The sequence below is a fragment of the Vulpes vulpes genome, chromosome 3, assembly GCF_048418805.1.
Source record: "Vulpes vulpes isolate BD-2025 chromosome 3, VulVul3, whole genome shotgun sequence".
Taxonomy (NCBI): Eukaryota; Metazoa; Chordata; class Mammalia; order Carnivora; family Canidae; genus Vulpes; species Vulpes vulpes.
This window is the reverse complement of record NC_132782.1, coordinates 133471765-133494975: the sequence shown is the minus strand read 5'-3', so window position 1 is coordinate 133494975 and position 23211 is coordinate 133471765. Positions and strand designations below refer to the sequence as shown.

The window sequence follows — 23211 nt, the reverse complement described above, 5'->3', positions numbered from 1 at the left end:
TAGGTAAGAATGTGAATGGAACGTCAGATGTAATTCTTTATCTGAAGTGTGTCCTGGAAGTTGATGCATGGTTATGCTTTAACTCTCCTATTTCATACTAATGTTCCATCTCGCTTTCTCATTCCCTTTTTCAACAGGGAGAAATCCTAAGTGATTTCTGGATCTTTTTTACTTCAGACTTCAAATATGGTCTTCTTTATGCATCTTAGTATTAAGCCAGGTTTTAGTGAAATAAAGATGTCTTTTAAGGTCTTTTCATGGGAAAACATCAATTAGGAACTCTGAAGAGGAGTTGTCAGAGAGTTGTACAAGTGGTAATATTCTGACAGGCACATATGTTGTTTATGATCTCAAGTAATTTTGAATGGTAAAAATTTAAAAAATAGGTAGGAAGTATCCTTATTTGTTCTACTGGAAATAAAAATACTAATTCACTGGATTTGGGTTCATGTAATAATTTTACAAAGCCTTTCAATGTGTTTATTCAGAGTGGACATGTAAAATTTAGTTACATTCTGGGGAATTTTCAGGTGAAAATTATTAGATAGGTAACACATAAAATTTGTGTTGAATTCATATTTTATCTTTGGATGTTATGCTAATGTTTCTTGATTTCACAAATTTGCAGCATATGAGTGATTTTGGAAGCATTCATAGACCTGGAATTGTTGTTGACTATCAAAACAAACCCACCAATGTGACAGTTGCTGCTGCAAGAGGAATAAAGAGAAAAATGATGCAACCATTTAATAAGCCTGGTGGAACCTTTATCAAGAAACCCAAGCTAACAAAGCCTGTGGAGAAGATGAGCCTCAGCAAATCACCCAGTAAGTAAGAAAACATAACTGATATGGCTTAAGGTACTTCCAGTTTTTAAAAAGTTTAGTGCTTTTAGATAATTTTCTCATGTTCGTTTGACAAACTGCATAGTAATTACAATTGTAGAAACTAGATCTGTGAATCACCTAGTATAGTTACTAATTGGTCACAAACATTGAAATTACCCAGAGATCCTTTTTAAAAATGTACATTCCTTTGTTCACCCCTCTTCCCTAAATGCTTATTTAGGATAGAATCAGAACATCTGTTTTAAAAGGCTTTTCACATGATTTTGATTCAAGTTTTGTCTTGAGTATTATATTTATTGTCGGGTGGTATCGATGAGGATGTAGTATTGTGCCTTTACACAGAATCCTCTTAAGGGACAAAGGGGCTATTCATATATTTTCATGGTTTTTGGTACCAGGAAAAGGTGTATTTCTTCTGGAAAATTAATTTGTTTTTAATTTTGTGGGCATGACAACTGTTAGAGATAGTTATGTTTCCGTCTTTACAGTGTTAAAAAATCAAAAGCCAATCTGAAAATGAAATTAAGGGGCACCTGGGTGGCTTAGTCAGTTAAGCATCTTGCCTTTGGCTCAGGTCATGATCTTAGCTCAGGGTTCCTGGAACGAGCCCTGCATCGGAATCCCTGCTCAGCAGGGAGCGTGGTTCTCTCCCTATCTGTTTTTCCCTGCTGCTGGTGCGCGTGCGCACGCGCTCTCTCTCTCTCTCTCTCTCAAATAAATCTTTAAAAACATTTCATTTGTGTTAGCATCAAGACTAAATACTGAGGAGTAAATTTAACAAAAGAAGTGTAGAACTTATGCCTCAAAAACTATAAAATAGTGTTGAAAGAAGTTAATGATCCAAATAAATGGTTCAGAGATCAGAATTCTACCTTCTTTGCAAAAATTGACCAGTTGATTCTAAAGTTCACAGGGAATTGCAAGGGATCCAAAATAGTGGAAACAATCCTAAAGAGAAAAATAAAATAGGAAGACTCACACTTCACCTTACCTGGAAAGACACAGTACTTTTCAGTCATCAAGGCAAAAATAAATATAAAAAAATAATAAGTAATTCAGTGTGTAAGTAAAAATAGACAAAATATTTGGTGTATGTTGTTTTACTGCTACATGTTTTCATAAAGAGTGCCGAAAAAGATGTTTCCTGGGCTTTTATTTAGGTATGTCCTTGACTTCATCTAATTTGGTCAAATGTACTTGATTTCATGTAGAAATACATTATAAAGTTAAAAAATAAAATAGAACAACATAGATAAGTAACAGTAATCTGCTTCTGAACTTTTTTTTATAAAAAGACTTTACTGAGCTGTGATTTGCAAACCCTACAATTCACCCATTTAAAGTCTGTAACTCACTGCCTACAATTCACCCATTTAAAGTCTGTAACTCACTGGTTTTTAGTGTATTCACAGATATATGCAAATATCACCATGTCAATTTGAGAACATTTTCATCACCTCATAGAGACCGGGTACCCTTTAGGCATTATCCCCTTCACACCCCATAGCCCAGAGCAACCACTAATTTACTTTCTACCTTTATTGATTTCTGTATTCTAGACTTTCATATGAAAAAAGTCATGTAGAATGTGGACTTTTGTGATAGGCTTCTTTCACTTAGCATAATCTTCCAAGATTCATCCAAGTTACGCATGTATCAGTACTTCATTCCATTTTATGGCTGGAAATACTCTGTTGTATGGATATATCATTTTCTTTATCCATTCATTCATTGATGGGTAATTGCGTTGCTTCTACCTTTTGGCTACCATGAATAATGCTGCTGTAAATATCTGTGTATAAGTTTTTGTGTGAACACATGTTTTCATTTCATATATCCTAGATATATCTAAGAAATGAATTGTTGGGTCATATGGTAACTGTGTAATCATTTGAGGAACAGCATGTGTTCCAAAGGAGCTGGCACCATTTTACATTCCCACCAACAGTGTATGAGATTTCTCATTTCTCTGTATCCTCACTAAAGACTAACCAGTCTTTTTGATTCTAGCCATGGAGGTAGTGTAAAGTGGTATCTTATTGTGGTCTTGATTTACATTTCTCTGGTGATTAATGGAAGGGCATTTTTTTTCTTTTGCTTTTGGCTATTCATGTATTTTTCTTGGAAAAATGCCTGTTGAGATGCTTTGGTCACTTTTCAGTTGGGCTCTCTTTTTATTGAGTTGCCAAAGTTCTTTATATATTCTAGAGACAGGTCACTTTTCAGATGTATTCATATCTGTAAATTTTGTCTCCTACTCGGAGTTGGCATTGTACTCTTCTGATGGTATCCTTTGAAGCACAAAAGTTTTTAAATTTGATAAAGTTCAATTTGTCTATTTTTTTTGTTGTTGCTCAGTTCTTTTTTTTTTTTCCTTTAAGATTATTTATTTATTTATTCATGAGAGACACAGAAAGAGAGGCAGAGACACAGGCAGAGGGAGGAGAAGCAGGCTCTGTGCAAGGATCCCAATGTGGGACTTGGTCCCGGGAATCCAGGATCACACCCTGAGCCAAAGGCAGATGCTCAACCGTTGAACCACCCAGGTGTCCCTGTTGCTCAATTCTTTTGGTTTTTTAAAGAATTCCTTGCCAAATTCCAAAGTCATGAAAATATACTCCTGTATTTTCTTCTAAGAGTTTTATAGTTATAGTTTTTGCATTTAGGTTTCGCACTATCACTTTTGCATGTGGCTGTCTGGTTGCCCAGTACCATTTGTTGAAAAGACTGTTCTCTCCCAACAGAATAATTTTGGCATCCCTGCTAAAAACCAGCTGACCATAGTTATACGAATTTATTTCTGGCTTCTCACTTCTGATCTATATGTCTGGCTTTTCACTTCTGATCTATATATCTATATATCTGTCCTTGTGCCAATACCACAAGGTCTTGATTACCATGGCTTTGTAGCAAGTTTTGAAATCACAGTGTGAGTCTTTCTATTTTGTTTCTCCTTAAAGGATTGTTTCCACTATTTTAGATTCCTTGCTATTCCCTGTGAACTTTATTTATTTAATTAATTAATTAATTAATTAATTAATTAATATATAAAATGGCAGATTCTTTTTTTTAAGATTTTATTTATTCATTCATGAGAAGAGAGAGAGAGAGAGGCGCAGAGACACAGGCAGAGAGAGGAGCAGGCTCCATGCAGGTACCTTGATGTAGGACTCGATCCCGGGACTCCAGGATCATGCCCTAGGCCAAAGGCGGCACTAAACCACTGAGCCACCCAGGCTGCCCCCCCTGTGAACTTTAGAATCAACTTGTCATTTTTTTGTGAAGAAGTCAGAATTCTGACCGGGATTTTGCTAAATCTGTAGATCAATTTGGGAGGAGTATAACCATCTTAACAATGTTTTCAGATCTCTGAACCATCATTTATTTAGTTTTTCCATTTATTTAGATCTTTAACTTCTTTCAACAATGTTTTATAGTTTTTGAAGTATAAGTTCTATACTTCTTTTAGTCTTGTTGTGATACTAACAAATGAAATGGTTTCTTAATTGTATTTTCAGATTGGCTTTTGATTTTTTTTAACAATGTAAAGAAGAAAATGTGACTATTTCTGGAGTTGTCATGTCCACAAAATTAAAAGCAAAAGATTAAATTTAGTGCAAAAGCAAAAAGATTAATTTTCCAGAAGAAGCACACCTTATCCTGGTACCAGGAACCATGAAAAATAACTTAACTTTGTCCTCTAAAGGAGATTCTGTGTAATGGGACAATACTGTATCCTCAACGATACCTCCTAATGATAAATACAATACTCAAGACAAAACTCTGAATCTGAGTCATGTGAGAAGCCTTTTAAAACACATAGATGTTCTGATTCCACCTTAAATAAAGATTTAGGGAAGAGGTAGATAAGGGTATGTGCATTTTTTTGAAGATTTATTTATTTATTTATTTATTTATTTATTTATTTATTTATTTATTTGAGAGACAGCACAAGTAAAAAAAAAGTGGGAGGAGGAGCAGGGAGGAAGGGGGGCCGAATCTCAAGCAGATTCTTTCCTGAGCTCAGAGCCTGACACAGGCTCGATTTCACAACCCTGAGATCCTGACCTGAGCCGAAACCAGAAGTCAGAGGCTTAACCAACTGAGCCACCCATATGCCCCAGGGCTTGTGCATTTTTAAAAAGTATTTCTGGGTAATTTTATTGTTAATGACTGATTAGTACTATACTAGGTGATTCACAGACTTACTTCTACAATTGTGATTACTATGTAGTTTGTCATATGAACATGAAAATATCTGAAAGCACTGAATTCGTGATAATGGTATTCAAATGAATGAAATTTCAGAAATACTGGTTAATCTCTGGTGAGTTCAATTTAGATTGTAGTCACCAAGTAAACCTTGCATGTCTATACTTTATGAAGTGGAAACTTAAAAGGGAGAATGGAAAAGTGATTTTTAGTTTTGACTTTTGCTGATACTCTAGCAAAAACTGATCCTAAAAATGAAGAAGAAGAAAAGCGACGAATTGAGGCTCGACGAGAGAAACAAAGGCGCAGAAGAGAAAAAAACAGTGAGAAATACGGAGATGGATACAGGTTTGTGTTTAGTAGAGTCTGAAAATTGGTCTCATTAAAAAACATTTTCCTAAAAAACAAACAAAAACATTTTCCTAGAAAGTGCAGATACATCAACTGGAATGTGAAAACATTCATGAGGTTCAAATGAAAAGGTTTGATAAAAGATTTTTGGTATTTATGTGCAGTCACCATTTAGAAAACATAAGAAAAAAGAGTTCCACTCATAATGGTATTCTAAAAATAAAAAATACTTGGAAATACGGTATTCTTAAAAAGAAATACATGTCATAACATGAAGGAAACCACAAAGTCTTCTTGAGATTTGAGTACAGGGAAACAGTGATATTCTTGGATAGGAAAATTAAATACTAGAAATATAACAGGTGTCATCAATCTTGATTCCAAAGAAGGTTGGGTATTAGGTAAAAGAAGATTGTTAATTTGTAAACATATGTATTATATGTAAGAATATATAATAAAAAAGAGGTTGGAAACAGAAGCAAAACTACTTAAAAAAATTGAACAGCTGAACAATAAGAAGAAAAATAGTTTAGATCTTCTTATACCAGTGAAGATGAATCCAGGTGGATTAAAGAACATATACAATGGAAAATAACAGGAAACTAAAATAGAATATTTATAAATAATTGCTGCAGAAGTCTTGTCTTTCTAGGCTTAAAAGTTACAGATTAAATTATAAAGGAAATAATGACCACATTAATTTAAATAAAAATTTAAAACTTGAAAGCAAATGGACTTGGAAAACATAAACATAAGGAATGATTAATGTCTAAGATAAATGTCATCCAATTAGTATCTTTTTTTTTTTTCTTTTTTTGAGAGAAAGGGTGAGGGAGAGTGGGGGTAGAGGCAGAGGGAGAGAGAATCTTAAGCAGGCTCTGTTCAGCAAGAAGCCTGATGTGGGACTCAGTCTCACAACCCTGAGATCATGAGCTGAACTGAGATTAAGAGCGGGATGCCTAGTTGTCTGGGTCCCCCAGGCGCCCCCAACTAGTGTTTTTTATTTTTAAAGATTGTATTTATTCATGAGAGAGAGAGAGAGAGAGAGAGAGGCAGAGACACAGGCAGAAGGAGAAGCAGGCTTCCCGTAAGGAGTCTGGTGCGGGACTCAATCCTGGATCCTGGATCTTGGGATCAGGACCTGAGCTGAAGGCAGACGCTCAACCGCTGAGCCATCAGCATCCCCCAACTAGTGTTGATTGGCTGAAGGAACAACAGCTATGTAATAATTTTACGGAAAATGTTGAAACTCATTGTAAGATAAACTAGAAATTTAAATAATAGCATGGTGTTTTATTAGTGAGGGGAAAAACAATATTGATATACTAACAAGGATACAGTCAAAGCACACTATTATAATTTTGCTAGTAACCAAATAATATGATTATAATTACTGGGAAGCAGTTTAGTAGGTTATTTATTAAGAGGGAAAGAGGGAGGGGCAGAGGGGGAGAGAGAGAGAGTGAGAGAGAGAGAGAGAGAGAATCTTAAGCAGGCTCCATGCCCAACTTGGAGTGAGCGCAACACAGGGCTTGATTTCACGACCCTGAGATCCTCACCTGAGCTGAAATCAAGAGTTGGAAGCTTAACTGATTGAGCCACCTAGATGCCCCCAATTTAGCAGTTTTTTAAAATGTCTTGAATTTTTTTATAGTCTGTGTTCTAAGAAAATAATATAAAAGTGTTACAGAGTTTAATCTAAAGAGGTGCCAATGATAGCATTATTTATAATAACTCCAAACATGAAACAAATACCAGCGATAACAAGTAGTCAAGTATGTTTAAGTTTTGACACTTGCCTTTATGGGTTTATAGGCCATTCTTGAAAATGAAGGTTATAAAACCTGTAGTAACATGGAGAAAACAGGCAAAATAGAAAAAAATGATATATACAACATGTAAAATATGCATGAAAAAGTCTAAAAGAAAACTTTTTTAAAGGGCAGAAATTGATATATTTTTCATCATCTTTCTCTGAAATTACTACTTATGTTAGGAAAATAAAGATTATAAAATTTTATTTTTATTTTATTTTTAAAAGATTTTATTTATCTATGAGAGACACACAGAGGCAGAGACATAGAGGGAAAAACAGGCTCCTCTCAGGGAGCCCAATGCAGGACTCCATCCCTGAACTAGGATTATTAAGGCCTGAGCTGAAGGCTGAGCGAGGCTCAACCTCTGAGCCACCCAGGTGTCCCAAGATTATAAAATTTTATTTTATTTTACTTTTTTTTTTTTTAAGATTTTATTTATTTATGATAGAGGCAGAGACACAGGCAGGGGAATAAGCAGACTCCATGCTGGGAGCCCGACGCGGGACTTGATCCCGGGACTCCAGGATCGCGTCCTGGGCCAAAGGCAGGTGCTAAACCGCTGAGCCACCCAGGGATCCCCGGATTATAAAATTTTAAAAGTAAATTCAGTGTATTTTCTATTCAGAATGTAGTTTTGCTTTTTTTTTTTTTTTTTTTAAGATTTTATTTATTTATTCATGAGACCCACAGCGAGAGAGAGGCAGAGACACAGGCAGAGAGAGAAGCAGGCTCCATGCAGAGAACCTGATGTGGGACTCGATCCCGGGACTCCAGGATCATGCCCTGAGCTGAAGGCAGGCGCTTAACCGCTGAGCCACCCAGGGATTCTCACTATTTGGTTTTAGTGTAGTAAAACATTATGTTGATTTTATTTATGTAAAATATAGTAAAAGAAAATTCACTTGCGTCTTAATTCCCAGATTTTTTTGTTTGCTTAGACTGTCTTTGATTTTAGCAAGCTCGGTATTATACTGGGCCCATAAACAACATGGGGGTTAGGGTGCCAACCCTCCACACAGTCATAAATCCATGTGTAATTTTGGGTTCCCAAAAAACTGCTAATGGCCACCTGTTGACTAGAAGCCTTACTGATAATACAAACCGTTGATTTAACGCATATTTAGTATGATACAGTATTATATACTCTATTACAATGAAGTAAACTAGAGAAAAAAAATATTAAGAAAATCCTAAGGAAGAGAAGATACATTTACAGAACTGTGCTGTAAAAAATCTGCATACAGGGAACCTGTGCTTTGCAAACTCTTGTTGTTCAAAGGTCCTCTTGTATAATGTTGTACTTATATAATCTTTGTGTCCAACTTTAATAACTTTTTCCCCATGTTCTTTCTGATTTGTTACTCATAATTTGTTGGGACTTGAGAAACAATAGGATTAAGCTTATTAAGAATTAACCTATGAAAAGAAGTTTTAGTTTTAAGAAGCTGCTAGTTTTGGTCTTTGTGGTATCTCTCTCTGCCACTGTGGGTAGAATTCCTTTTGACAGGGGTGGGAACAAATTAAAACGAACTCTATAAGGCGTGTAGGAATCTGAAGATTTTACATTATAAGATTAATTTTTGTATTTACCCTATGAATACTTGCCCCTTTAAAAATTGTAGCTTTGGATAGAATATACCCATGTTAATATAATAAATGTGTGACTTGGAGAAAATGGAAGAACCGAACTTTCATGTAGCTATTTCCTCCATAACTTTAAATATAAATCTGATGATATAAACCAAAGAATGTCAGTTCAATTAAATTGTCATTTAAGGAGAAGAATCATGTAAAATAGTCTAAAATTATTTTAATTTATCAGCAGTTTTGATTTAGGAGGATAAGAGATTGACAGTACATAACTATTCTTATGATATGTTCTTTTTGGATAATTGAATGCTTTCAATAAAATAAGAAGCGAATCTGGGGGGGGAAGGGGACAGAGGTGTGAGAAGTACAGACAGACAACAGTATGTGGGGAAGAGTGCCAAAAGAGAAGTACAAAGTGTCTTACAAGAGAACACTAGGAGTGCAGGAGTGTAGAGCAGGAGTGTAGTGTAGGAGTGCAAGAAAATCAGGGACATGGATGGAGGCAGTATTTGAACTGATTCATAAAGGGTAGGATTGCGTAGGAGCTGTTTGGCAGCCCAGGTGGAGGACATGGCTCGAGGTCATAGCAAAGAAACGGACATTTCATTGATATTCAGGAAATGGCAAGCTGTGTAGATTGAAAATGAATCTATTGGGGGATGAAAATGTAATCTAAAAAGTGAAAACATACGGTGTATTTAATGGGTAAAGCCAGAAGGAAACAGGAGAGATTAAAAACTTTCTTAAATGCCAACTGAAGGTGTTTTGGCTTTGTTTTTTGAGGTGTAAGTCTGTGAAGCCAAAGAAGTCTTTTGAGCTTTAGGAAGTGACAGTAATTTATCAGATTATTCCTATGTGCCAGAGATTTTTCTAAGGGCTTTCTATATTTTAATTTTTTTAAGCCTCACAATACTTCTGTAAGGGTTCTCATATCAATAAGACAAGAAAGCTAAGACCCAGTGAAGTTAAATAATTTTGACCAATGTCACATAAGAGGATATAACCCCAGCAGTAGGCTCTAGGTCCCATAATTTAAACCAGGAAAATAAATATAATAGTGGTATAAAGAATTAATTAATTGGAAAATAGAGACTGGAGACAAACCAGTTAAGAAACTGTTGTCATAATTCAAGGAAAAGGAAGTAACAAGAATATGTTAGACAGGAACACTTCATGGGAGGAAAACGGGAAATTCATAGTGGAGTGGCTCCTGAGCTTCTAAATTTGTCTAGTTCAGGCTTATCAGTCATCCTGAAGTGGTCCTTAGAGGGCAGGCTTTTTTTCATCCAACAGCTCTAAGGGAGTGAATTATGGTTGTCTGATATTCCATTTGGCTTTGTTGATACTGCCTTAGTGGATTGCAAGCTTGAGAGTGGAACAGAATATAAAGTAAGTTAGTGGAACTTTGGGACTTGATATTTTTTGAAGTTTGGTTTGGCTTTCTAACTAGTCTAGGCTTGAAGTGGATAGTTTAGGACTAGATAAAATAGATCCATTGATTCCATCAATTGTACCCAGAAGCTCCAGGGTGGGCCAGAAATGCAAAGTGGTATAGTAACAGTGTTGTTCAAATAGGTATTTAGAGAAATACTGGTTTTTCTGACTTCAGCTAAATTTAGATCAACTGTAAAATGGAATAAAGGAAATCATTTATGCTGGTAAAATTAGTTTCATTGGTATGGTCTTAGGAAGTCTAAGTAAATAAAGCAATATTTAAAGAAAAACTTTTTTTTTCTTTGTAGAATGGCATTTACGTGTTCATTTTGTAAATTCCGAACGTTTGAAGAAAAAGATATTGAACTACATCTGGAAAGTCCTTCACACCAAGAAACACTAGATCATATTCAGAAACAAACCAAATTTGATAAAGTAGTTATGGAGTTTTTGCATGTAAGTAGCTGTTTTTATTTTATTTTATTTATTTTTTAAAGATGTAATTTATTTATTCATGAGAGAGACAGAGAGAGGCAGAGGGAAAAGCAGGCTTCCTTTAGGGAGCCTCATTTGGGACTTGATCCTGGGACTCCAGTATCATGACCTGAGCCAAAGGCAGACACTTAATCACCTGAGCCACCCAGACGCTCTAAGTAGCTGTTTTTAAGGCGAGAAGCACTTTATCTTATTTTTTACTTTTTCAATTTCCCATCTCTCTCCCATTTTAAGTTTCTAAAGATTTAGTTTATTGGTTTTTTTTTTAGTTTGTTTACTTAAAGAGTTTTTTTTTAAAAAATTAACTCAGAATTAGATGTTAATTCCTCTGTAATAAATATTAGATTTGTAATGTGAGAGAACATTTTATTTTTTACAGTGGTTTCTAGCAGAGGTGTCAGGAAAAGAATTCTTTTAACAACTATTTATTGATGTAGGTCAGGTATCATTCAGTGACAGTCTACTGTGTACTTTGCTATTCTGGGTACTTTCATTCATTGTTTCATCACAACTCCTTTTTATTTTGAAAGATCGTGCTCAGAGTAGTGTGACTTTCGGTTAAGTGGCAATATGAATTCAGAGCCAGAGAGTGGGTGTCTATTGGTATCTTTTATATTATCAGCGTGTGGTCACCAGTTCAACAGTTTTTCTTGAATACTTGAGAAAAGATGCTGTTCAGGGACCAAAGACACAGCGGCCACCCTCTGTGAACTAACAGTAATTGAAAGGGGAACACACTTTGTATATCCACAGATGGCACAGTTAAGTTGAAGGGCCAGGAGTGAGAGTATAGATGGGTTTTGGAGAAGGGGAGGATAGTTGGGGCCAGGGATGTGTAAGGACGGGATTAGAGCCGGACTGCTAATTGTACACACTTAATTTGGGCAAAAGCATGGAATTGTTACAAGGTTAGAAATAGAGTGATTATTTCATTCCTCCATATCCTTGCAGAATTGTGTGCCTCTCAGAATATTTTCTTCTGTAATTTCATTCCTTAACTAGTTCCTACTTGTCATTTAGGTCTTAAGTACTCAAATGCCCTGAGAAGACCTCTTAACTATTCCAGCTCTTTTTGATTTCTCTTGTTATTTATGCCTAAAATACATTTTTTTTTCTTTTAAGGTTTTTATTTAAATTCTAGTTAGTTGACATACAGTACACTATTGGTTTCAGGAATAGAATTCAGTGACTCATCACTTATATACAACACCCAGTCATAACAAGTGCCCTTCTTAATACCCATCACTCATCTAGCCCATCCCCCACCCGCCTCCTTCAATTCTTAGTTCTCTGTTGTTGAGTCTCCTTTGGTTTGTTTCCCTTGCTCCTTTTTTCACCCTTTTTCTGTGTTCATCTGTTTTGTTTCCAAGTTAAATTTAATTTGTCATATGAGTGAAAGGAATCCCATGGTATTTGTCTTTCTCTGGCTTATTTCACTTACCATAATACATTCTAGCTTCATCCACATCATGGCAAATGGCACAGTTTCATTCTTTTTGATGGCTGAGTAATATTCCACTGCACATACACATCACATCTTTATCCATTGTATCAGTTAGTGGACCTTTGGGCTCTTTCCATACTTTGGCTATTGTTGATATAAAATACATTTTGAAAGTAAATACTTTTTATAAGTGTCTGAGTAATTTCTTTATATTTCATGATAGTCTGTTTCAACTGAATTGTACACTCCTTCAGAACAGACATTAGTTCTTATGTAACAGATGTTATCTTCAATAGGCTGACTTTGGTGCTAAGCATATTCTGAGAGCTCACTGAAAACTTTTTTTCCCCCTATTTTGTTTTATAGGAATGTATGGTGAATAAATTCAAGAAAACATCTATTCGTAAGCAACAGACAAATAATCAAACAGAAGTAGTTAAACTAATTGAAAAAGATGTTATGGAAGGTAAGTATTTAAACAAATTATTTTAGAATTTTACATGTATATTTTACATACTATACCCTATTTCAGTGTAAATGATGCCCATTAGAGTGATCATGTTCATAATCATATGTGGTAGCTGTGAGTTGCTTATTAGAGATGAACTCCTTTGACTTTCTTTTCCCATGTTTGCAAGTTTATCACTGTCTACTGTTACATCTCTCACTTCAGTTTTGCAAGGAAAATCAGCTTTTCCTTTATATGGAAGTGAATTCTTCCATCTGTCCTCTGTTTTATTCATTTTCATCTCTCTAAGGACTTTTGCTCTAATAATGAACTCTCCTTTTTTTTTTAGTTTGTCTTTCTCTGTTTCTGAAGCCTATGCTTTCATCTTAAAAAAAAAAAAAAAATCTCCAAAGGAACAAAGGAAAAGAAAAATAGACAATAGTTCCCCTAAAACCTGCTTTTCTCCTTGAACAACCATGCTGCTTTAAGCATAGTCCACATCAATCTGTTTATTTACTACCCATTACTATTTCTCCACAGTAGACCACTTTCTGCTACCAGTGGTCTACTAAAACTGCTCTGCTCTATCAGATTCCCAACACCAGCTTCTGTAGGTTCTTCTGAATCATTATCTTCTGCAACATTTTTCACTATTCTTTGTGAATCTGCTTTCTCTCCCAGGTTCCATGGTGGTATCTCACTGTCCTAATGTTCCTTATTTCTCTGACGTTTTATTTGTGCTTCTCTTTCTCTACAAGGCTTTCAGAAGTTGGTATTGGAACTAAGGACTATTCTATCCTTATTTCCATTATCTTCTCTTTTGTATTCTTTCCTCATGATTCATCATGATTCATGTGCAGAGCTTAAATTAACACCTCTATGTTGATTACCTATACATTTATATCCTTAGCACAGATCTCTCCTGAACCCTAGTCTCAAACATCCAACTGCCTATTAACTTCTCTCTTTAACAGTCTTACAGAAACAGTGTATCAAAAAAATTTGTAGACTCTTTGAACATCCTCCATCCCATAAAGAAAACAAAACAAAAACTCAACAGACCTATCTTTTAGTAACCTTGGAGGATGGCCCCCACGATCAAAGCCAGAAGTATAAAGTTAGTCCTAAGTAATTTTACTTTACTACATCTATAGTATTGTATCTTATCAGTTGCGTCCTTTTTTTTTTTTTTTAAAGATTTATTTATTTATTTAGGATAGACACACAGAGAGAGAGAGAGAGAGAGAGAGAGAGAGAGAGAGGCAGAGACATAGGAGGAGGGAGAAGCAGGCTCCATGCCGGGAGCCCGATGTGGGACTCCATCCCGGGACTCCAGGATCGCGCCCTGGGCCAAAGGCAGGCGCTAAACCTCTGAGCCACCCAGGGATCCCCAGTTGCGTCCTTTACATATCGTTTAAGTCTGTTCTTTACTTCTTTAAATATTGCATTCGTTCAAATCTCTATCTGTTCTCTTGGCAATTATATTATTTTCTTAACTAGTTTCCTCACTCCCAGTCTTTCTTACCTCTAATTCTACTGCATGATTATATTACTTCAAGGGAAAAAAAAGGAATTTTAGCTGGTTCCCCATCCTCTATAGGATAAACTTCAAATTCCTATGCTTGGTATGCAAATATCTCCATGGTGTAGGCCCTGCTCTTTTTCTCTTTTGTCTCTTCTTTATTCTCAGTGCCCCAGCCATACTGAATTAAATGCCCATAAAATGCCATTTTCTCTCACACCTTTCCCTTGCATATATTTATACCTTCACCAGTAATAAATATTGATCACCAGTCATATTTTGTTTCTTGTGAATCCAATTTCGACATCTTTTTCCCTATCCTTGTCCACCCACATTTATTATCATGGAAATTCTTTTTTTTACTACAAAATCACCATTTATCTTCTTTTATATTATGTATTTGGGAGATGGACTTCTAGGCCTCAAAACATGATTGGATAATATGATTAGAAAATATAATTATACTTTTTAATTTTATTTCTTATCCATATTTTTAATCTATATATATTTATATGCCGATTTATGAGATGTGGTAGAAAAACTCAACATAACCTACATACTTTGATCCTTTTTTTTAGATGAAGGGGGTTATAAATAACCATGGAAACAAAATAATAACAACTTGTTTTGTCAGAAATAAGAATATGTGTAAATCATTACTTTTCTTATTAATAACTGGCTTTTTTTGGTTAGGTGTTACTGCAGATGATCACATGATGAAAGTAGAGACTGTTCACTGCAGTGCATGCAGTGTGTATATCCCTGCTTTACATGGTTCAGTGCAGCAGCACTTAAAATCTCCTGATCATATCAAAGGAAAGCAGGTAAGTTTTGATCTGTTTTAATGAAGTCATTGAATTATTCATCAATCTTTTATTGTCTTTTAAAGGCCATTGTTTCATAGCTACTTGCTTGCATACAGCTTTCTTAATCTCATGTGTAAAAAACTGTAAAGATACCTAGAGAGGCAGTATAGCATAGTAGTTAAGCATGGTGGTTAAGATTGGGCTCTGAAGCAAGAATTTGTGGGTTTGAATTCTGGTTCACTATATATAACATGTGGTAAGCAAATGAATTAACCTTTCTTTGTCTAAGTTTCATTATCTGTAAAATGGGGGTGGATAATCATTTTACTCTTACGTGACTGTTTAAAGATTAAGTTAAAGTATGAAAAACACTTAAAATGGTTCCTAACTAGTGTAAGCTTATATAATGTAAGGCTTCAGGAAATCATACTCCTTGGACTGACCCCCTTTTTTAAGTTGATACAAAACAGTTTTAAATTAGAAGAGGGAGGCCTCGAGGGAGGGAAGGAGAGAGAGAGGGAGACTGTGTGTATTATAGATTTAAAAAAAAAATGTGTGGCCTCCATCCCCCTGATGGCTGGGAAAAATAAACTAGTATTATCAGTTACTATCAATCATTATGTTTCTGATTAGAACTTACTCAAAAATTCTTGGAAAAATGTATTGTTTTCTTTTGATTGGTGTATTTCTGCTTTTATTTTGGTTGATTTTATAAAGTCCAATTTCAAACAAGCTAGTTTATATTGTTGGAAACTAGCTTGTTTGAGAAGCAAATTTAAAAATTCAAATATCAAAGACTTAAGTTTTATGTTTAAGATTTATTTATTTATTTATTCATTTATTTTAGAGAGAGCATGTGTGAGTGAGCAGGGGGAGGGGCTGAGGGAGCGAAAAAATCCTGAAGCAGACTCTCAGTTGAGTGTGGAGCCCCACTTGGGGCTCAGTCCCAGGACCCTGAAAACATAACGTGAGCTGAAATCAAGAGTCGGCCACCTAACTGACTGAGCCACTCAGGCTCCTCTAAAGACTTAAGTTTTAAATAGAGCATACCTGAGTCTTAAATTTATGTTTTGTATGAATGTGGTCCTCATTTAACTCAGACATTGTTAGCCACATTAAGCACATATCTCCTTTAAAAAATGTTTGTCCTGGGACCCCTGGGTGGCTCAGTGGTCGAGCATCTGCCTTTGGCTCAGTGGGTGATCCCAGAGTTCCAGGATCAAGTCCCACGTTGGGCTCCCTGCATGGAGCCTGCTTTTCCCTCTGCCTATGTCTCTGCCTCTCTCTGTGTGTCTCTCTTGAATAAATAAATAAAATCTTTAAAAAAAAATTAAGTAAAAACGTAAAAAAAGATAAAAATAAAAAAATGTCCTTTCTCTTCTCTTTTGATATTCTCTTGACACCTTTTTGGTAACTAGACATTCCATATTATTACCATTCCTCCTTTGTATAATATAGTCTTATGCTAAATACAGTCCAAAGGAGGACTAATTACTCCAGTAACATGAAAAATTATTCTTTCTTTTTAAAAAATATTTTATTTACTTATTTGATAGAGCAAGAGAGCACAAGTGGCATGAAGGGCAGAGGGAGAAGCAGACTCCTCACCAAACAGAGAGCCTGATGCGAGGCTTGATCCTGGGGCTCCTGAAACCATGACCTGAGCCAAAGGCAGACACTTAACTGACTAAGCCACCCAGATACCCCCATTCTTTCTTTTTTGATAGCATGAAAATTAGTAATTGGAATAGTTAGGGCAGGGGGAAGTACATGTAGAGTAGGAAGGAGAGAAAGCAACTGTCTAGTAGGTTTAGACATTTATTTGGTGACTGTTTTTTAATGACTCTGATTGGCTTATTGAATCTTTATTCTTTGAATCCATGGATGATTTGATTTAGATTGTGGTCACAGTAGCCGTTGTTGCTTTATAGCTTAATTTGCCAGAAAGTAAATCATTTAAGTCTAATAGTTTGAACATACAATATTAATTATAGAAATGTTTTCATGGAATAGTTTTCAAGTACCTCAGTGTATTCTATTTTTCATAGGCTTACAAGGAGCAAATAAAAAGAGAGAGTGTCTTGACTGCTACGAGCATTTTAAATAATCCAATAGTGAAGGCGCGATACGAACGTTTTGTTAAGGTAAGATATTAGGGCAAACCTTTTTAGGTTATATCCTTGTATCTTTATAATTAAATGGTGACATAGTAACTATGATGTGTAGATATAGTGCAATATTAAGAAGAATTTTACCTAATATCTTGCATGTAGATAAAATATCTTTTTTCCTAATTGTTGGGTGAGGAAACAATAGGCCATTCCTCCCTTATCTCTCTCTCAACTGTGGATCATTTGAGAGATATGCAGGAGTCTGATAGAAGTTCAAAATGTCAGCTTTATTCTTCATTTTTAAATAAAGGGCGACTTAGGGGATATGTCTTATGTGTGTAGTTACTTACTGTGGACCTTCTGTATTAAACTTCTAAGTTAGATAAACTTAACCTCTCCCCAGCCTCTGTTACTGGTTCAGGTAGACAGCAGTAGGCTTCCTCTAGTTTACCACGTGGCCTACAGTAGACTAGAATGTACCTTTTCTGTTGCTAGGAAGACCCAAAAGAGGGGACCCAGAAAGGCTAAGTTGTACATGCCCAGTTTCTTCTTCTAAGCGTACTAATTGGATAAGTTATTCTTCTTCCTTGGATAGAAGTTGGAGGGGAAGCAGGAGGTCAGATATGCTGCTTCAGAAAAAGCTCCTTCATAGAATCAGGAGGCCAGCAGGTTTGCCCCAAATGTTAGTTAATGCAGATGTGAACAATTGGGTACACCTGGTACACTGCTTGTTAGAATTTTAAACTATATGTTATTGTGGTATTCCTTCTTCACATAAAATTCTTTACATATTGTATATACTTTACAAATAAGAACTTGTATGTCAAGTTTCTGAATAATACTATTTTAGAGGTTAGCTTTTGAGTCTTTGTAAGATAATACCTCATTTAAAATCATCCTACAGTGAAGAGAGCCATTATGTTGAAAATTTGTAAATGTGATATATATATTTGTAACTAAATCTTGATTTTATGGATTAGCGAAGTTTTGTTCATTTTGACTATTGTAGTGATTAACAGGTGCTCTGTGAAAAAGCCTGATACATATATTTAATGACCATTAACATACACGTCAATCAAGTGACTTAGAAGCTAAATAAATCTCAGTTCTTTCAGCTTATCCCTGAGGGGTCCTATTTTCTAATATGTCATATTTGTCATTTTAACTACATTATTGATACCGTTTTTAAAAGGTGAATGCAAAAATTATAACAGAGTAATGCAATAAAAAAAAATAGTGACTACAGACCTAACTGAAATTCAGTTTTTTGGGGAGATATGGCATCAAAAAGGTAAGAGCGTCATTGTTAAATAAGAAAAAAATTTGATTTTTATCCTTGCTATATATCACAAACTTTTGAGAAGTTAATGATGGTTTCTTTTGATGTATGAAAGTAATATTTAATGAGATAAGAATACAAATGGGACTTCTCAAGCTACACTTGAGTCATTTCATAGAGTGTCCTGCTTATGGGAATATTGTTGAGAAAGTACCTGAACTGAGAACTCTTCTAGAATTTTTCCCTATGAATGTGATCCACGGACCAGCAATATTGGCCATCTCCTGGGGGTTCATTAGAAATGCAGTTTCATTTGAACAAGATCTCAATTGAATCATAAACATGTTAAAATTCAAGAAGCACTGGTGTCCCATTACTCACTGGTATCCCTTTGTTCACCTTTCCTCTCTGCTGTCTTCCCTGTTGTTATTCCACAGAACATCCTCTGCCCATGTTTAGCTCTGGTCCTCATTTAAAACTCTTTCACCATTAAGTTCTCTGTTTGACAAAATATCTTTTTAATCTTTGTCCTATGAAAATAACCAGTTTGTCACTTTCTCCCATTTCTCCAACCGTATCACCTGTTCTACCTTCACACCCTTGCCTGGATCTTCATGGTCAGACCTTATAACAAAGCAGTGCTGCTGTTCTAAAATTCCTCACTTACTTGTTCTACCACTTAGCAGTTCCCAGCACTGTGCCTGTGTCTATGGTTGCCTTTATTAACGGTCTCGCTACAAATGTCATGGAATTGGACCAGTACTGTGTTTTCTAGATGGTCATTGCAGTTCACAGTAATTTTGCTTCTTACCAGTCAATATAATGGGCTTCCTTCAGTGATTGTTTCAAAGCTTTTCCACTCTAGATTTCATCCTTATCCCTTTACTTCCCATGTTCTTACCACTTCTTTTGCTTTAGGGAGATTGAGAACATTAGATGTGAACTGTAAGTTTTCTCCTTTTTGTGTTAGATTTATGTACCTTAGTCTCACCTTTATTGTTATCTGTGAAGAAAGATAACCCCCTTTTTGCCCTTCACCTATGTTGTTTCATCAATTTTCTTTCTCCTTGCTGGCATCTTACTTGTTCCCTGTTTATTTTATTCGTCTGCAACAGGCATGCTTATAATCATAAGGTCCCTAAACTAAAAACGACTTAACCTTTCATACTCTGCCCCTTCCCATCTTACCTTTCTCTTATCACTGTACTTTAAATAGGTAGTTTATCTTGCATTGCGCTCTCTAATTTCTCTATATTATCCATTCTTTAACCTGGTAGTTGTCAGTTGGAGATGGGTAATTAGAATTCCCTGTGAAGCTGAAATCAAACAAAAAGCTGCCTAGGCACCCCCTTTAAGACCTTCTGAATTAAGAGTTTCCCAGACTTCTGATTAATATCTCGTGAAATGCTTCCTAAGTATGCAGTTCAGCAGATGTCTCTTCTGGAAATTTTCATTCAGAAAGTCTGAAATTGATTCAGGAACTTGGGTTTTTAGCGAGAACTCTTAATTCTTGACTGAATTAGAGTCTCAGAGTGTGGAATGTGGACTTGTGGTTTTTGGGAGCTTAGAACAATAATGAAGATTTACTCTTAGGCAGTCATTGCTGTCCGATTTCATGTACATCTACTTTTGGATCTGCTCTAAGATAACTGGTAACTTAATTTTCAAATACATTTTTTTTAACATTTTGTTATTTACTATTTTAAACATACAAAAATAAAAGGGATAGTGTAATAAATTCCTCAAGTACCCTCATTCAACCTTAATAATTATCAACTCTAGTGACCTTTTTCAGTTTTTTTCTAGTATTACCTGTTTTATTTGGCACTGTTAATCTGTCACTTATTCTTGTAACTTTGTTTTGCTGGATAATATTTTACTATCCTGAGTTTCCTCCTGCACTTTTTTTTCTCTCTCTAACTTTTGTCCCTGTGTATAAGCATTGACTTTTCAGTGGGTTTTATCATCAGCGCTTTTATTCTTACTTCCTTGGCCCTTTTATTCTGCTTATTTCCCTGGCTTCAGTATTCACTCTGTGCAAACAATTCACAAATTTAAATGTCTTACTTTGAACTCTCTTGAATTGTGAATTTAAAGCTGCCTCTTAGACATTTAGACATATTAAATTCTAATTATATAGAACATATATTTGCTTCTTCCACTTTCCCCATCTTAATTTACATATTCTGTTAATATGCCGCTACATCTTTTACACTTTCCTGAATTATTAGAGTAACTCCCTCACTAATATTTCTTCTCTTGCAACTTCAGTTCATCCTATATGCTTTCTACCTGATGGATCTTGAAGTAGAGTACCAGTCTTTTTTTTTTTTTTTTAATTATTTTTAAAAAGATTTTATTTATTTATTAGAGAGAGAGAGACAGACAGAGAGGCAGAGAGACAGGTAGAGGGAGAGGCAGGCTCCACGCAGGGAGCCCGATGTAGGACTGGATCCCGGGTCTCCAGGATCACGCCCTGGGCTGAAGGGGGTGCTAAACTGCTGAGCCACCAGGCTGCCCTAGAATACCAGTCTTATACTTTACTGTTTAATAAACTTCATCGCCTCTTCATTTCTTACTGTATTAATATAGCCTTCTGATATGGCCTAGTTTATGAGACAATCCAGACACATAATTCAAGTATTTATAAAAATTAAAATAATTAAGTTGTATCTGTGAATGTTAGTAAATTACAGATTTTTTTAAAAAGATTTTATTTATTTATTTGAGAGAGAGACCACAGGAGTAGGGGCAGAAGGAGAGGGATAGGCAGACTCCCTGCTGAGCAGGGAGCCCAGTGCAGGGCTCGATCCCAGGACCCTGAGATCATGACCTGAACTGAAGCCAGATGCTTAACCGACTGAGCCACTCAGGTGCCCATAGTGAATTAAATATTTATCTACTTACCATAAAGAAAAAGTAAGGTGTATCCAATAGGTACCTGATTTTCATTCATTTGAATTTTTAAAAAGACCTGATTTTCATTTGAGTGTTTTATAGAGATCCTGCCACAGTAGGTAGTAGATTGAATCGTGGCATAATTTAGTAGAACATAAATCTTTGCTTTATCTACTTTTTTCCTACTAAAACTCACAAATTTACTTTTGTCATATGATTTTAGAAATTCAGTTAGGAAAATGTGGCCTTTGACTGTTCCAGTTTATGGAATGTATAGTAATGCTTTTAGTAATTTATATACCCATAGTGATATGAAAATACTGAATAAATATTTAGTGGATTTGTCATAAGTTAAAATAAAAAGTTTCAAACTGTATTTTTAATGTCATAGCAAATAAGTTCACTGATAACAAAGATGAATGTCCTGATTTTATTTATTTATTTATTTATTTATTTATTTATTTATTTATTTATTTATTTATTATTTTTTAATGTCCTGATTTTAAAAGCTGTTTTTCCTTATGCTTTTTAGGGTGAGAATCCTTTTGAAATTCAAGATCATTCTCAAGATCAACAAATAGAAGGAGATGAGGAAGAGGAAGAAAAAATTGATGAACCTATTGAAGAAGAGGAGGAGGAGGAGGAAGAGGAGGAGGAAGTAGGGGAAGTAGAGGAAGCAGAAGAAGTGGAGGAAGCAGAGGAAGTGGGAGAAGGAGGAGGAGAAGAAGGAGTGGGAGACACAGAGGAAGCAGGGGACATAGAGGGAGTGGGGGAAGGAGAGGCAGTGGGGGAAGGAGAGGCAGTGGGGGAAGGAGAGGCAGTGGGGGAAGGAGAGGCAGTGGGGGAAGGAGAAGCAAAGGAAGAGCCTGTTAACTTCCCTGTTGACCAACCTGAAGAAAATTAAATATACGGTGTTAGTCAGATTTAAAAGAAGCTTTAAATTTCTCTCCTAATATGGAAAAGGGTAAGAATTTTAATAGTTTAAAATATGAGAATTAACACCCATGTTGCATGCATTCCACACATTCAAATTTGTTTTATATAATTTCTAAATGTTTGCCATTTTGTTTAATAAAATGAAGGTAAGACTATTTTAGTTTAGTTTTTATAGCTACCAAACTTAGATTAGATAAATTGTTTGTATAATTTTTAAGCTTAATTTTTATTACTTTATTGGTGTTAAGGATAACAGATGTGTATTGTTAGTATATCTACTTAATCATTTGAACTTAAATGCTGCTGTTGGGAGTATATATTCAAGTGTGCATTAATGTTTTGAATACTTACCCTAGAAGAGATAAATTGGGCAAGTATTTTGTGCTCTGATTGTGTATTTTTTTATGGCATTGGACATTGAATAGTAATTTGCGTTAAGATACGCTTAAAGGCTTTTTGTGACCATGTTTCCCTTTGTAGCAATAAAACGATTTTTACAAAAACCTTCCCTGGATTAGCAATTTTAAATGAAACCATTAATCAATTAAATGAGTAAAATGAGGTTTTTGCCTTAATGTAGGAGTTTAGCTCACATAAATGAGAAGAGTTGAATTTAAAAAAATTACTTCAATCATTTTTTAAAAGTACTACTAAAATATTTTTTAGCATATTTCAAGTTGAGGTCGGTCTACAACTGACTTGTTTATACTTGTTTTAATTCCTTTTCTTTGTGCCTGTGTCAGATCTTGAAATCTTCTTGAAAATACATTTGGATACAAATGATTTTTATAGTTGTGTTAGTTCTTTTGTCGTGTCTGTTTTTAGCTGAAGAACCAAGAAGCAAACTATCTCTTTTCTAAAAAAGAAGTATTTCTCTCTTGAATATTTCTCTCTTTTTTTTTTTTTTAAACTTTTTGTAGGTTGTAGGCTTACATACACTGCAAAAGAAGATGAGATTGATAGATGGTCTATTTTCACATGACCATCTCTGTCACTGAAAAGTAGTGCTCTTGTTTCTTT

At 35.2% G+C, this 23211-nt stretch overlaps 1 protein-coding gene across 3 annotated transcripts in view; it reads left to right on the top strand.

Moving 5' to 3' along the window:
- Positions 1-22974, top strand: part of ZNF326 (zinc finger protein 326) — a 36937-nt gene extending 13963 nt beyond the window's left edge. For all 3 annotated transcript variants that reach the window (XM_072754659.1, XM_072754658.1, XM_072754660.1), the window contains 7 exons: positions 629-827; positions 5297-5408; positions 10561-10708; positions 12558-12657; positions 14855-14985; positions 17016-17111; positions 21788-22974. In XM_072754659.1, coding sequence (XP_072610760.1) covers positions 632-827; positions 5297-5408; positions 10561-10708; positions 12558-12657; positions 14855-14985; positions 17016-17111; positions 21788-22159 — 1155 coding nt within the window. In that variant the 5' untranslated portion in view covers positions 629-631 and the 3' untranslated portion in view covers positions 22160-22974. The remainder of the gene's footprint in view (positions 1-628; positions 828-5296; positions 5409-10560; positions 10709-12557; positions 12658-14854; positions 14986-17015; positions 17112-21787) is intronic.
- Positions 22975-23211: the final 237 nt, after the last annotated feature.